A 14,965-nucleotide genomic window follows, 5' to 3' on the forward strand; every position below is an offset into this window, starting at 1 on the left:
AGCTACTAAGGAAAACTTGCCAAAGATTCTAAGGTCACAATTACATGTGGATGGTACATTCTGGTTTCTTGGGTTGATATTATACTGTAGCAAAGTATAGTTAAGCATGGTGCACTGGTGTGATAAGAGACAAGACTACAAAAGCTGGGTATTGTTCATCCTGTTTTGTCCCCTACAATGATAACATAGTTAGATGTATGTAGTAGACTCCTCAATGGAGGGATGTGGAGCACAGCATGCAGGGAAAAATAGGGGTACGGCACACCCGGATATAATACAAATTTTTTTATTTAGGGGTAGACATTGGAGACATCCATAGTCAGATGTATGTGTGGGGGAAGAGAGAAGGTGGATAATTAACATGCGTTAAAGCAATAAAACGCAGGAGAAAAAGGCACTGAAACACCAACATCTCTGTTACCACTTTTTGCAAATATCCACCAAACAGCTTTAACACAGTATTTTCAATACATTTGCTCGTTAGCATGTAAAAATAAATAACTACCATTAGTTTGTTTTGGTCCTATGTAGAATTGCACGTTGAACAGAACAGGTTTTTATGGTTGTTGCGGCAGTTTATGCTATTACACCCGTGTATAAGCAGTCTTGGGTTCTCTTCCAGTTCTGTTTCAAACCAATTTTTAGTAATCTGTTCTGCATAAAAAATAGATGAAGAGCATGTAAAGGAAACGAGTTATCCTCAGGCCCAGTGCAGCGTGTTTGTATATAGTAAGGCAGTAAAATTGCAGGGGTTGCAATGCGGTGTCATTTAGATCCGCCAACCAGCTGTGCTGCTGAATTTTCTGGCCAAGTTCAAACTACTGTACCTAATGTTGCACGAATTGTGATTTCTGCTGTTCACCAGACCCCCACTGCCCAAGCAAAGAGCTCCTGCTATCTCTGTGAGTTAGTGTGACTGTTTCCTTTCTTATAACAATAGGAGGGTTTATTTTACATTAGCTGCTTTCAGACACTCAAGTTGAACTTTGTCAGCAGAAAGTTCCATTAACAAAGTGCCATTTAAAGCAGCAGTCTAAGCTGCCTTTTCCCCTGTAATATGTGGCTTCAATACAATCCACATAATGATACGTAATTAGCTAAGTTGCCGATCGATCCGTTCTCCTGTGATCGATCAGCGAAGATTTGGCTCGGGGGTTCACTAAATGGCTGTCAGTGCAGCAGAAGAGGACCAAAGATGCACAGTTCTGTGGGGAAGATCGTGTAACCAGGCAGTCACTAGATACAATTGGTGCACTGCTAGAGAGAGGGCAGGGCTCAAACAAGAGTGTGCTAGAGCCAGGTTTCAGAAGAAGAAGGGGATGTGACTTTGTAAATGGTTGCTATAGAAACAAAACATGTTTGTTACATTATAACACATTAAAATGTAATTCAAAAAATGCTACAAGTATTTTTTCATAGTACAGAACTGATTTATTTAAAAAAAAAAAACACACGTAGGATATTGCTTGGGCTGCAGCTTTAAAGGTCAGTCCCGCTTCGCTAAAAGAATTCCAAGCACCGTTACGTAATTTATAGACATTTGTAGGCAAATTGAATCATCAGGAAAGAAGACATTTGGCTACTTTTGGTTTATTTTTTGGGAAATTTAGACAATGTTTTCATTGGTGGTACTGTAGCTGAACTGAGGATGTATGTCAATCATGTTCTTAAATCGTAATTAGATCCACCCTGGCCAAAGAGGATACATGGGAGCATAAAGGCTGGCACTTTGTGCAGTCCTCACACAATACACATCTCACACAAGCTATAGGACAAATATCAGGCGTGGGTTTCAACTTAACAGGTTTACAGAATAACTTTAAACATTAAAATGAGTTACAAGAGTCTTCCAGATGTAACTGCTTAAAATATCACTGCCGGCAGTTTATATAGATCCGCAGAAGGAGTGTAACGTTAAAGTACTAAACAGGGGGGCTGCTTTGTTCAGAACTGCACCTGTAAGCACTGATACTACTTATGTTCATTTTGATTTCCCTAAATCCCCACATTTCCTCTCAATCAAAGGGATCCCTATTATAAAAAGAAAGGAAGGCAGGAAGGTTCTGTGGTTTATGGCCCCCAACTGAAGTATGATTAATGTAACTTTTCAATCGTTATCCTCCTATCAGGTGGTATTGCTGCTCTAGAAATAACCTTGTACTGTATTGGAAAAGCTATAGGACCTAGGTTATAAGCCCCTCAGAGGATGCAAAGGCCCTCTTCAAAGCAGCACTCAGAAATGAATTTACCATAGCATACATATTTCCCCTGTTGTGTTTGTAATTTCCCCAGGTTATGACACACCTTCGAGTGATTAATGAGCGCATGAACCAGAGCTTTTCTCTCCTTTACAAAGTGCCAGCTGTTGCAGAAGAAATCCAGGATGAAGTTGGTAAGTAAACTGCATATTTTTACTATACAACCTCTGTCCTGTAGAGTAACAGTATTTTTGGCAATCTTGCATACATATCTGCAAATCGGAAGAAAAGAGGTGCTCCCTAAATATCTTGTTTCTGGTATAGTGGATGCAACTTTATAGCATTTTGCAAGGGGATCTACTGATCACGTACGCTTTCTATTCAAAAGCACAAATTAAATCATTATCCTACATTCCAGCTATACAGTATCTCTTTTGCAGGCACTGTGCCTATTTTTTGGATCTTATACCTAATAAATATAAGTTGTACCTACTGTATTTTCCTGTGTGTGAAAGCTCCTATAAGGAGTATGTGTATAAACAGATATAAAAGAAATACCGTTTTATTAATAAAACGTTGTGGCAAATCATAAACTGCACATGTTCAGGAGACTCCTTAGGAGGTTGTCATCCTGTATGAATGGTGGAACAGAAGTGTGCCTATTTTCGCGTGCCAAAATATTGGAAGGGTCTGCATTAAGTCATGTACTTTATTCAGAAGTGAAGGAAAGAAAAACTAATGAGGTGTTACTGGACATTTTTATTTTAAAATGATGCATTAGACTTCATATTTGTACATCTCTATTCATGTAGGCTTATTAGTTGTGACTTGACGTGTTCTGATATATAGATGACACTCGCAATAGAAGTGCTGAAACATATTTCACTAAATAAACACAACCACTACATAATTTCGGTGCTGCTGTTGTAACCCCCTTTGAGTAGGGATAAAGGGACCTATTAAAACCAATGCTATACTGTAAGATACCTTCCAGGGCTAGAATGTTTCTTATGGCATAGCAGATATTTATAAATATGGTTACCTCTCTGCTCTAAGGCTGCGGCCAGGCAGGAAGCTGGCGCTAATGCGCGATGACGTCACGCCACGCTCCCTGCGGGCGATTTGTGGCCGGCGCTTGCTCATGCTGGCCACACACATTGCCTCAATGTGTTTCAGCGCGCCCGCCCATTCCGCGCCACCCTGGCCGAGGCCTTAGTCTGGATAAGGGAAGGTAGAACTCTTCCATCTTTAGACTCACCGAATACACTTGTCAGTGCTTCATCAAAAGCAATGCAGAGTGTAATTATGTGTGCAATTGTCGTACATCTTCCTCTCCCACTACCTTGTTTTAAACATGTCATAGTGTTGCAAATACATATTTTGGTCTTTATCGTTTGGCCTCTGTTATCAAATGGCTTCTATCAAACCCACGTTGTCATTTTAAACTTGCATTAGGCCATAAATCGATAATCACTAATTTCTTTGGCCATCTTCCCATGGCAACACTCATACGAAGATGTCACTTTCCCCACATGGTAGGGACTGGCTGTTTTGCTGGAAGGACATATCAGGACTCCACAACCACCTGCCCTAAGTCATTATTTCAATAGGTAGGAGAAGTAAGGAGTCCGCAGCAGTTCCTGCAGGGCTGCATAGTTTGTGGTGTCCAGGTTCAGGGTGGCCGAGGCAGATCTGTGCAGCAGTCTGGGAGGTGACGTCACTTCGGGGAGCACCTCCAGGATTTACAGTTTGCTTCATTCAAATGTCGAGAGGTCAGAGCCCCCAGGGAACAGGCGGAATAATAATGTAATGGAACATCAGAACCCCTATGTGATGCAGAGCCCTGTGGAAGTCAGACAGCATACTGGGATATAGAAGACTGCATGGAGGTATCTGCAGCCTTTTTATACATATGCTAACCAGAGCAAATTGGGAGATAGGGGAGTGGAGATAGTTTCTGCTCCTAATGGCATTATCTATGTATGCCTATGTTTCCTGCTCTGAGTCTTTAGACTTTGGGGCAACCTGTAGCTCATTATCTAGCAATATAGATTTATATTTTGCCTATTGCCTGTGTTTGGATTAGGACCAAGTGTTGACAGATTTTAGAGATACCAGGGAGGTGGCTTTTGGTTCTGTTTAGGCCATGTAGCCTGCAGGGGTAATACTATGATTTTGTCCCTGCCAGAGGGTGACCAATCAGTATAGTCCCCATGGTATCTCACCCTTAAACTTCGTTCCCATCAGAGGGTAGCCATGCTAGAGGTAATTAATAGAAAGATGTTGGTCCCACCACAGGGTTCCCATGTACAGTACTATATTATTTAACATTGAAAAGGATGTTAGTCACCTCAGACTCTGCATGTAAATACACAGTAGCTTCTGCAAATATACTAAGGTGCTTGGAGTCTGGCTAACTACAATGGAGCAAGATCTTCTAGCAGGAATCTCAAAGCGAGCAGGTTCTTGCTATTAAGATGGCCATTGGATTTCTTTTGGAACCCATCCATTGATCTAATCAGAATAACCACAAGATCAATTACTATCTCAGTGACTACAAGAAGAGCCTTCTGGTTGAGATACTGGCTTGAAGCTTCATCAATAAATTGGCTTTGCGCATTGTCCTTTATTAGAGAAGAGAGTGCAATCTTGTCTTTACTAGACAGGATAATAGATTTCCCATTAGAGCACAGAAAAGGAGATTCAGAAGAGCTTTAACTCCAGCACAGAGGCTTTATTTTGGAGATGTCAGGGCCTATAGATCTAGGCAGAGGGGAAACCCAATTGGAGCATTTACAAATCATACATCCAAGCAGGGGAAAAAGACACAGGTTTCTCCGTAAACCAGGACTCAAGATTTTTTAGCCTGAAGGTTACAGAGTCCACTCGAGGGAATTAATTCCAGTAAGAGGTAGGGTTGCTTTCTTTAACAAAGAGTGGACCCATTCTAACCAAGGCGATTGGGTAGTATATATCGTCAAAAGGCATTGTACCATAGAAATTCTGGAAAGACTTCTAATATTGCCAAATTGATTCAACACTACGTAGTAGGGAAAGTTTCATCGGGGCAAAGAGGAAGAGGCATTGACTCCCACATCTTCTTAGTGCCGAAAGCCAAATGTTCCCTTAGACCAGTGCAGCATTTCACATTCATCCAAGTATGCTATTTCAAGATGACATTTCTCATAAGGGTGATAAAACAGGTAAACCTATGATATTTTATTTTTTAACAGCAGTCGATCTACAGCAAAAGATGCATATCTGCATGTTTTTATGCTCCTAAGCCATCCATAGTTCCTAAGATTCGCAGTGGGTTAACACCGTTTTCAATATCGAGCACTACCTTTTGGTCTGGCCACATCACAAAGAACTTTTACAAAAGTAATTGTAGTGGCAAAATCGAGATAAATTGTAGTGTTGGGCATGCCATATTTGGACAATTGGCTGATAAGAGCAACGGATTACAACATGGTTCATCAGAATGTTTCTTCTCTTTGTTTATTTGTAGTAACGTAGCTGGTTCATAGGTCAGGAGAAAAGTATTCTCTATTCTTCTCAGAAGATTGCATTTGTAGGGGTCCTACTGCATACCAGCCAAGCAACATTATTTCTACCAGACAGCAGAAGCCGTCCGATGGCAAGTTTGGTGCGTCAGGTTTGCAAAGCTAGAGTAATCATAAGGCTGTTGGGAGCAATGTCCGCAGATGTAGAAGCAGTTCCCTGGGCCATGATACGTATACGCCAACTCCAGGGTGCCTTTGCAAGAACAAAGAACATATCCTTGCGCACACTAGCTCAGGAGGTAGAAATCCAGAAACTCGAAAGACGCAATCGCTGGTATAATGAAAGCATGTAACCATCCTCATGCTCCGCCATAGAGGACTTCCCATAGGGTATGTGCTGCCTCGGAAGACTACAGGAAAAGAAAACGTAATCTGTATTTCGGTTATACTGATACATTCCTAGAGTCACGTTTAACCCTTTAATTCCCTTTAATGTAATAATGTAATTCTTTAATTGGTTTTTAGAAGTTATAAAATTCTAGTGTGGTTATGTTAAGATTTTCATATTAAGTCATTCGGCCCCCAAGGGGAAACCGTGCTCCTACACTATATTTCACTTATATCTATGTGGAAAATTGTAAAAGATCATAAAATATCAAGAGCCACATTTGCCAGATGTATAAACTGTGTGTCAAGGGGCTTGGGGATTAATTAGGGAACTTCTGTACAGTGATGTTCAGGCATCAGGATAAGACCTTAACAGGCTATACTTGGTACCTAAATGAACTCCAATTCTGCAGGCAATTTCTTTTAAATGTGTCCTCCCACTGACCTACATCATGCAAAAGCTGTTTGGATTCCCTTCAGATGCAGAAAAATCATTAATATGTAATACAATGGTTAGCTTTTTATATTTATTTTTGTATAGTCCTAATTGCCATAATCTAAGACAGCGGAACCGGGCTTAATAATTCACAAAGCTGCTGTACCTGTGAGCTTGAGTATAATAAAAAAAAAATTCTTAAGAAAATAGTCACCATCATATAAACCTAGGAGAAGGTTAGGCTCTGTATATCTAAACCAGGGGTGGACAACTTTTTCCTCACGTGGGCCAATAAATGGGCAAATTTTTTTCTGAGGGGCCTCTGTCCTCCCCATTGCTGCCGTATGGGGGCAGTAAAAGTGCAGCGGAATGAAATTGCATGTCCCACATGTCTTTCCCAAGCTAAAAAGTACTTAGGTTGTATACTACTATAGATCATAATAATTTGTTCTTGTATAGCGCTGCTAGTTTTACGTAGCGCTTTACAGAGGCATTTTGAGGCCAGATAGCTTAACTCATCCATCTTTGAAAGCGACCGACATACGTGTGGAATGGGCAGGGCCACCCACAGCTTTCGCGAGGCACAGAACTAGAGTTTCTACTTGGGCCCCCTGTGTTAGTGGCTCTGCCAACCCCCCTCTCTTACACCCCTAGCCCTTTTTTTATTTTGCCTCTTCGCTCTCACCAACCTTTATTTCTCTCTGCCCCTCCTTTATTTCTCTCACCCCCCACATATTTCTGTCCCCACACTCCTTGTTCCCCTCTCTGTTGCTCACTCCCCTCTCTTCGCCCTCTTCTCTCAATCTCTCCCCTCCTCTAACTCACAAACTCCCTTTCTTAACTCCCCCACCCCTTTACAATCCTCCCCCTCACAATTCCTCCTCCCCCTCACTTGCAATTAAATCCCCGATCCTCACATTTACCCCCTCCCCTCTTACTCACAGGTTTACACACTCTTACTCACAATTTTACCCCCTTCCATCACAATTTTACCCGTCATCTCACAATTTTACCTTTGGGTGTAATGGAACAAGATTCTCTGGGTATCAGCCTCTTCTCACCCCGGTCTGTGCCCCGGAAGTTGGGCCTTCTCAGAAGTCGGGCCCAGCTTCCGTATCTGCCATGATTCGAATAGACGACACGAATAGACTGTGGGTGGAGAATAGTCGGTGTACAAACATGAAAACTATAAATCTCACCAACTCCACTAGTGTTAAGCTGTGTAGTATGATGGCTGGGATACAAAGTAACTACCCACTGTTTGTAATATCTACCTTAGACCTCTGCAAGTTGAATATATCACAGTGCCCGATCTTGAAAAGGCAATACTTTGCATCTCGGTGTGTCTACTGTATATAGAGTTACTCCTGCAAGATCCACCACTTCTGTGTCAGAGTAGAAGGGATTCCTTTGCGGTCAAGAAACTAGAAATCGTAAGCAAGAGTATCAGATCTCAACGCATTAATAAAAGGTATCTCCAGGCCAGATAACATCCCTTTCATGATCACTGCTTCTTCCACTCGCCTGTTCATTCGTTGCAGGGTTCCGTATTGGAGGCAGGTATGCCAGATCAAAAGAGACAGGCAGGTGGTACTTGGATTAATGTGCATTAGAAGATCTTAAGGGCCACCACCGGTAGCGTAGTATAGAAGAACTCAGTGGTCATTACTAGTAAAACAGTATGGAACTTCACCGATCTGCCCTTATGTTTCAGCTGTACAATAATAACTACTTACTAGTAACACAAGGAGACTAGTGGTAGGTCCTCCACAGCCTGTGTCATCAACCATGTGTATGTCAGCTATCCCAACGCACGTTTCGCAATGCAAGATGGCTTCTGAGGAATCTTGATACAAACTTAAATCCCTTTCTACCCTATTTTCTGTGCATAACATGTTGTATAAAGGGGCTTTTGTACAATTTGTATGGGTTTTGCTATGATTTGGGGAGTTTGTAGATTTGTTTTAATTTTGTGGCATTGTCCTTTTTATTTTGGGGCGAGGGTGGTGATTTAAAAAAAAATGTACTTTATGTAATAAAAGATACGTTTTACTTCAACAGTAGATACTGTAGGAGTTTTATATTTTGCGTGTTCACCAGAATTTCATATCCACTTCATATTGCATTTTCTACACGGAGAGGGCAGAATGGAGCTATTTATCTTTGCTGGTCTATGACTAAATTTTTTTCCTATCACCACATTAGATTAATCTCCCTTGATTTGTTTTAGTAATCAAGGATAACTGCAGGTCTTGAGTTGTATACTCAGTCATCACCCATAGAATTCTCTGAAAAATAGTGCAACACCACTTAAGTGTTTAAAACTTGTTCAGAGGCAGTAAATGTATTACTGGAGCATTAAACAATTAGAGCAGCGACTGCTCCTTGTCTGCCCCATGCCCTTTCACTCCCTCCCACACTAACATGAACTATGGCTTTAATAAAGTGGGACTCAAATGTGTCTCTAAATGGCAATAGAAAATGCCATCCCCACTAGATTCCTTCCTTTATTTCCCCTGCACTATGTCTACTTTATTACATCTAAACCCTACGCAGAAGGCTATAATCACGAAGAATAATCATTGTCATGCTGGGGTTAAAAGTATATTTTCTGCGGCCCATGCTTGAGTTTAGAACTGTGAATTCTAGAAATACATAAAATTGAAGGACTGATATAACGTTACTATACTGGATCCATATGTAAAATCTCTTTACAATTGGCAAGAATACGAAAAGTGGAAGTGTGTACTTTTAAAGGCCATTTGACTTATTATTCTATATCAGCCGATTTTGACGTTTGTGGACGAAATTCCTCATTAACTTCCAAAGGGCCACTTTGGCTGATATAGAAAATAGACCCCATAGTCGGTGAGTTGTTCAGCAGAACATTGCAGAATAGTGGTTTGTGTTACAAAAATAATAATTTGAATTAAAAATGTTATGTTAAGAGTCAAGCTGATAAATACTGCTGATATATTGTACTGTATTACTCCTAAAATATGAGGATGTCATTAAAAAAATATATTCAGCTCTAACATGAAAGCATTGTTTAGGAAAACGGAAAGAGGACAATTTCCTTTTCATGTGCAAATTACCCATCTAAAAATTGCTCTCTGCATTTCCTTCCATTTGTTCCCATCTATAAACTGATTACATTGTGGTCCCTTAATTTTATAAAATAACAAAAATGGAGACGGAATTACTTGTGCAGAAATCTCACTCCCCAGTTGTTTCTCTATCATTTTGTGCATATAGTATACGACATGGGGAAATAGAGAAACAGCTGTAAAAGCATTTTATTTCCTTTGTTTAGAATTGTTTTTGCAATTGTATTATGTCATCTTTGAAAGTTCAATCCCATTTAGAATTTTAAAGAATGTCTTTTTTTGTTGTTGTTGGAACTCAAAAATGTATTTAATTGCACGTTATCTAAGAAATGTAATTGTCCAAATCGTATGACCATATTATTTCATTAAGTCATGTCCCATAAAATAGCTCAAATGCAGATTTTCTCGCATTTTCCCCCAAAAATTTGTTTTGCAGTGTAAAATCCACAAAGGGATTTGGTCGTTTTTTTAATCCGCGTGGATTCATGAAAAACGCTGTCCGATACAACTCGTGAATGGATATAAATCCGTCCACAGGGTTGCGTATTCTGCGGGGTGTACTGGTAATCTGTAAACTGTAAACAAAAAAAACACAGCTTATGTTTCAGCAAAACAGGGTTAAAGGAAAAACAAACCAACCAGGGCCAATTCCCATAGGGAGCACTGACTACACCACATCCTATCTATGGGTTGGGGTGCTAGGTCCCTTACCACAAGAGTCAGATAAACCGTTCATGGTGGAGGTCAGTTACCTTCGGGCCCCAGCTTCCTCCAGTCTGGCTAGGAGCGGGGAAAAGAATCCCAGTACAGGCTTCTCTGTACAGTGGTCCAGTATCTACCTGGGTCAGAGAGAAATGGTCCCTGTATGATCTCACCAGCAGTCCAGAGTGTCTCCCTGAACTAGAGATCTTGCTACAGTGAATACTGCAGGCTATTTAAATGAGTAACGAGCCGGCTGAGCAGATAAATCAGCACAGTCTGCTCTGAATTAACCTGCTCAGTTCTGGGCTGAAGCTCTCCACACAGGTTTTCCTGTAAAGCTACTTAGACAGGGAAGGCCTGTAACAGGTGTCTTTCAGAATCAGAAGATATTGTATGGCCCACCACAATCTCTTCACTTGTTACACAATTGGTTATTTTCTTATCTCTTCAGCATTCATCAGTATGATCATACTTTTGCTTGCCTTCCTCACAATATATTCCCCCCTTTCAGAACCATCCCTAGATTTTTTCTAGTCTTAGTTTTTCTTGTGCTGTACTTCACATATTCATGTTTTTTTCCATCCTGACCCCTAAATTATGAACCCTGAGCCACATCCATTTGTTTTCCCGTAAAAAGGTCAGCTACTCTTCATATTCGCTCATAATCTGAACCATCATTTTACTATGTACACTAAGTCTGTGTATTTGTAATTATTAAGCATCTTGTAGATGTCCACAAATTAAGTTAATCAATGTTTTAAGATAATTCTTTATTAATAATTATATGAAAATATGCCATTTTAAGAACTATGTTACCTTGGGCAATATTCCTTGGTTATTCGAGTAACTAGAGATAATGACTCTAACAAAATAAAATTAAAATTGGGAAGGAAAGTCCCCTCATGGTTTAATACTTGGATTGTAGGGCAGGGCCTCCCTTTTGCCTTTTGTTGTCCTTTGCCTGGTACCCCAACACCTGGCTATATGCAGAGAGGCCATGCAGGCTGTTCTTCGGGCCAGATCCGTAGGCTGTCCTGATCCCCCGGGTGTGCTGTCTCTTCAGCCCTTATGAGGGCGATGACACCATGCTGGGGCCTCTGCCTTTTCTTAACAATATGTTCCTCTGCTGAAGGACAGATTTGATCTGCACTACTGTGTTCATTAACTAATTGTCCTCTGCTCCATAACAAGAAAACTGCCTCTTCAGCATCCATGCATTAAGTTTATTTACCTGTTATTCGAGATCTAACTGCAAAATCATGCACATTCTCTGGCTATAATGCTTTTTTCCCCACCCTACATCATGTATCATTTGGTTGTGTACATTCCAGCTTTGATTAGCGCTCCTGCTGTTTTTCCAGGCTCATCTCCCTCTTCATTGCAGGAGCACAGCTCATTAGAAGCTTCCCTGGCTGCTAAATCTCTGTGGGGAATCCTGCCAAAGGAAAATTCACTTACCAGGGCACATTTCCACTCCCGACTTTCTTGCTAAAGCCATTACTGAAATCCTTTTCAAATAAGCTTTTTATTTGTACTGGCTTACCCCCTACCACTAACTTTAGAATATTTTTTGGAGTAAAGTGTTTCCGTTCAATCAAAAAAGATCATTAAAATGAATTGACAAGCTTCCTAGCTTAACCTCAGTGTCTGTGTATCTCCTCTCTATCGTGGGCTGTTATTCTCAGCCATACCCATACACAGATATGAATATTTGTGGGATTGCAGAGGTGGGAATATGAATTATTCTAGAGGGGGTGCTCTATCTGAAATATTGCTTCCACCGGTATTATCAGCATTACATTGGTCTCTTTTTTGTTTAACCAATTACTCATCAATCATCTTTTTGACCTCAGCTGCCCAGTTTTAGCATTTTTTTTATTTATTTTTACATCTGCTGTATAGATTTTACGTGATAATCTTTGACATCACCTACATTCCTTACGATACGCTTAAGTTCATTAATCAATATACCGTATTACATCAAGCCAATGTAAACTATCTATTTGGGAAGTAGGTAATCTGATGTATTACGTTATATGCCCATGGCTAATAGTGGATTTAATGAACAGTGTATCATCCAACTCTAAAGCCATTTCTAAGCCTTTCCTTCATAGTTTTTAGACCTCGGTTGCACAGAGAATGACACACAGCATTTGATCTATGATTATTAATTTACTAAGCACTGACAAAAACCTCAGCAGTATGCAGTCCCTCTCGCGCCACATTCAAGTAAATAAAGGAATTCATAAATTGATTCTGAATCAGTCTTGATTAATGGCAGCCCTTGAGATACTGTAGGGTGATCAAAGTGAACAAGAGCTCTGTTTTTTTCAGACCTCTTGGATTATAAGATCTTCTTGCAAGGATACCTTTCTCGTTACTTTTATGTTTTTTTGCATTTATCCCTGTTTGTGTAAACAATACACCAATTCTGAAATAATTTTAAAGAATGGGTATTAGAGGGGAAATGCCATAACACACACATGTTGTAAGTACACAAGTCTATTTGGGAAATGAAATAACATCTTTGCATATGTGTTGTACAGTATATGTTTCTAACACCTTAAATACTGGAAATATATGCAATATATATGTTGCAGGGTTAATACCAGTTGACTTTTTTACTCTTAAATCTTTTGTCAATGCTTAATGTGGTTACTTGATGCAAGATGCATGGTGGTTTTACTGGTTCGAAGTGTTCACTTTTACCAAGGAATTTTTTTTTACTGCTAGATGAACTATTTCAAAAGGAACAAAACTACTCAGATGATGTCTTGGCCAATATGGTCAGTGAACCTAGAATCAGCTATGGAAATGATGCCCTTATGCCATCTCTGACCGAGACCAAGACAACAGTGGAACTTCTACCAGTGGACGGGGAGTTTAACGTAGACGATCTTCAACCATGGCACCCTTTTGGTGTGGACTCCGTCCCAGCAAACACAGAGAATGAAGGTAAACTTTAAATATGGCGATAAAAGAAGGGATAGGAAACTGTGGCTTTTGAATCATTATGCATGTTGATGTCCCTGCATGGTCTTAAATTGCTTTGTACGCTCTGCTTTATTTGTTCTGCATGTTCATTTATAATCTATCATTCCATCCAAGCTGACATGTGAATGGACAAAAGACTCTCTCAACGCTCAGTGTCTGGAGCATCACATGATTTATGTGACCCAACGGATTAAATATTTTTTTTCTTAATTGTCAATGGAGGTGAACATTACCTACCTATGACAATGTCTACAACAAAAGAAATAATAGAACTCCGAGTATTGACATGGAATGCAAGCGGTGCAGAGACCTACAAATTTGAATGCTTATACTAAAGGAAATCATGAACAATGATTCATGTCACGAGCAATTTAGCATGTATTTTTATCCTGTGGTTGCGATGCTAGCAGAGACCTCTCATGATACATTCTGTAGGTTCATCAACGTGCGTTTCACTCTCCCAGGGAAGTCACAGCTTACTTGGAGAGATGGACAACTTGGCAAGATTGGCTTTGCCGCTCTTTCATTCAGGCTTGTCAAAAAGTTTGAAAATTTGGCAGAAGTTTGCTCTTAACATTTGGGGCAAAAAAAGTAATAGAACTTTTAGAAACGTTTCAAACTTGTGTAAGTTCTAGTGAAATTGATTAGTTTTGCCACCAAATGTATATTTAACAGAGAGAGAAAGAGACTTCTATAACTGCCAAACACCCATCTATACAACATGTGGAGCGATACCTAGAAAATAGGCCACCTTGTATGTTTTATAGTTGTCTATTTGCATATATACAGTAAATTGGCTTATTTCCCAGGTATCCGGTATGTTTACAGGTACCTCTCCACATGTTGTATAGATTAGTGTTTTGGGGGGTATAGAAGTCGATGGGTACTCTACTGAATAAGTCTCTCCCTCTCATTCCCCCTCTCTTCTTTTTCTCCTCTTTCCTGTTCTTCAAAAGTCCTATTTCAGGGTTCTGAGTGGAAAAGCCTTTTACTTGGCGAATAGCTTGCGAACATTAAAATTGTGCGATTGTTTATGGCACAAAAGAGCACAATGAGCCTGGTTCTCAAACTTCGGCGAAAAGTTCGCTTATCTCTAGTCACTTGTGTACGGCCAAAATAACTTTGTACAGCAGGTAGTGGTGTTGTCAACAGTGACATGAATTGCCTTTTCAACTATATATTCATTAGATTTGCTGATATGCATAATAACTTATATTTCAAGTTTAATTCTCGCGAGCTTTTCTACTAGAGATGTATTGGTAGAGTTATGCTACCCACCATGGCAGTTACAAAACAAAGTACTAATTACAGTATAAGCTCTAAACTGTTAAGAATTGCATGTGTCATGTCATCTTTAATGAATATTAATATGTATGCATATATAAAATATCCATGTTCTTCTCGATCTCATGGTCTGTATGTCACTATTTAATAACAGACTAAAATATGCATATGAACTTTTAATTTAAATATATTCCGTCACTTATATAATGGGAAACTCTGACAAAACTGTGTTTGTAAAGAAAATACATATTACATTGTCTACAGTACAACAATAATGTCTAGAATTTCCAATGCATATTAGTCCTGCCCAACTGTTAGAGTAGACAGGAGGGTTTAAAGGTTGTCGTTTCATGT

At 39.8% G+C, this 14,965-nt stretch overlaps 1 protein-coding gene across 9 annotated transcripts in view; it reads left to right on the forward strand.

Moving 5' to 3' along the window:
* The window catches only part of APP (amyloid beta precursor protein), a 211,443-nt gene that overhangs the window by 180,872 nt on the left and 15,606 nt on the right, over nucleotides 1-14,965 (forward strand). For all 9 annotated transcript variants that reach the window (XM_075593939.1, XM_075593943.1, XM_075593936.1 and 6 more), the window contains 2 exons: nucleotides 2,293-2,392; nucleotides 13,067-13,288. In XM_075593939.1, coding sequence (XP_075450054.1) covers nucleotides 2,293-2,392; nucleotides 13,067-13,288 — 322 coding nt within the window. The remainder of the gene's footprint in view (nucleotides 1-2,292; nucleotides 2,393-13,066; nucleotides 13,289-14,965) is intronic.

Source organism: Ascaphus truei, chromosome 3 (genome assembly GCF_040206685.1).
Source record: "Ascaphus truei isolate aAscTru1 chromosome 3, aAscTru1.hap1, whole genome shotgun sequence".
NCBI classification, from domain to species: Eukaryota; Metazoa; Chordata; class Amphibia; order Anura; family Ascaphidae; genus Ascaphus; species Ascaphus truei.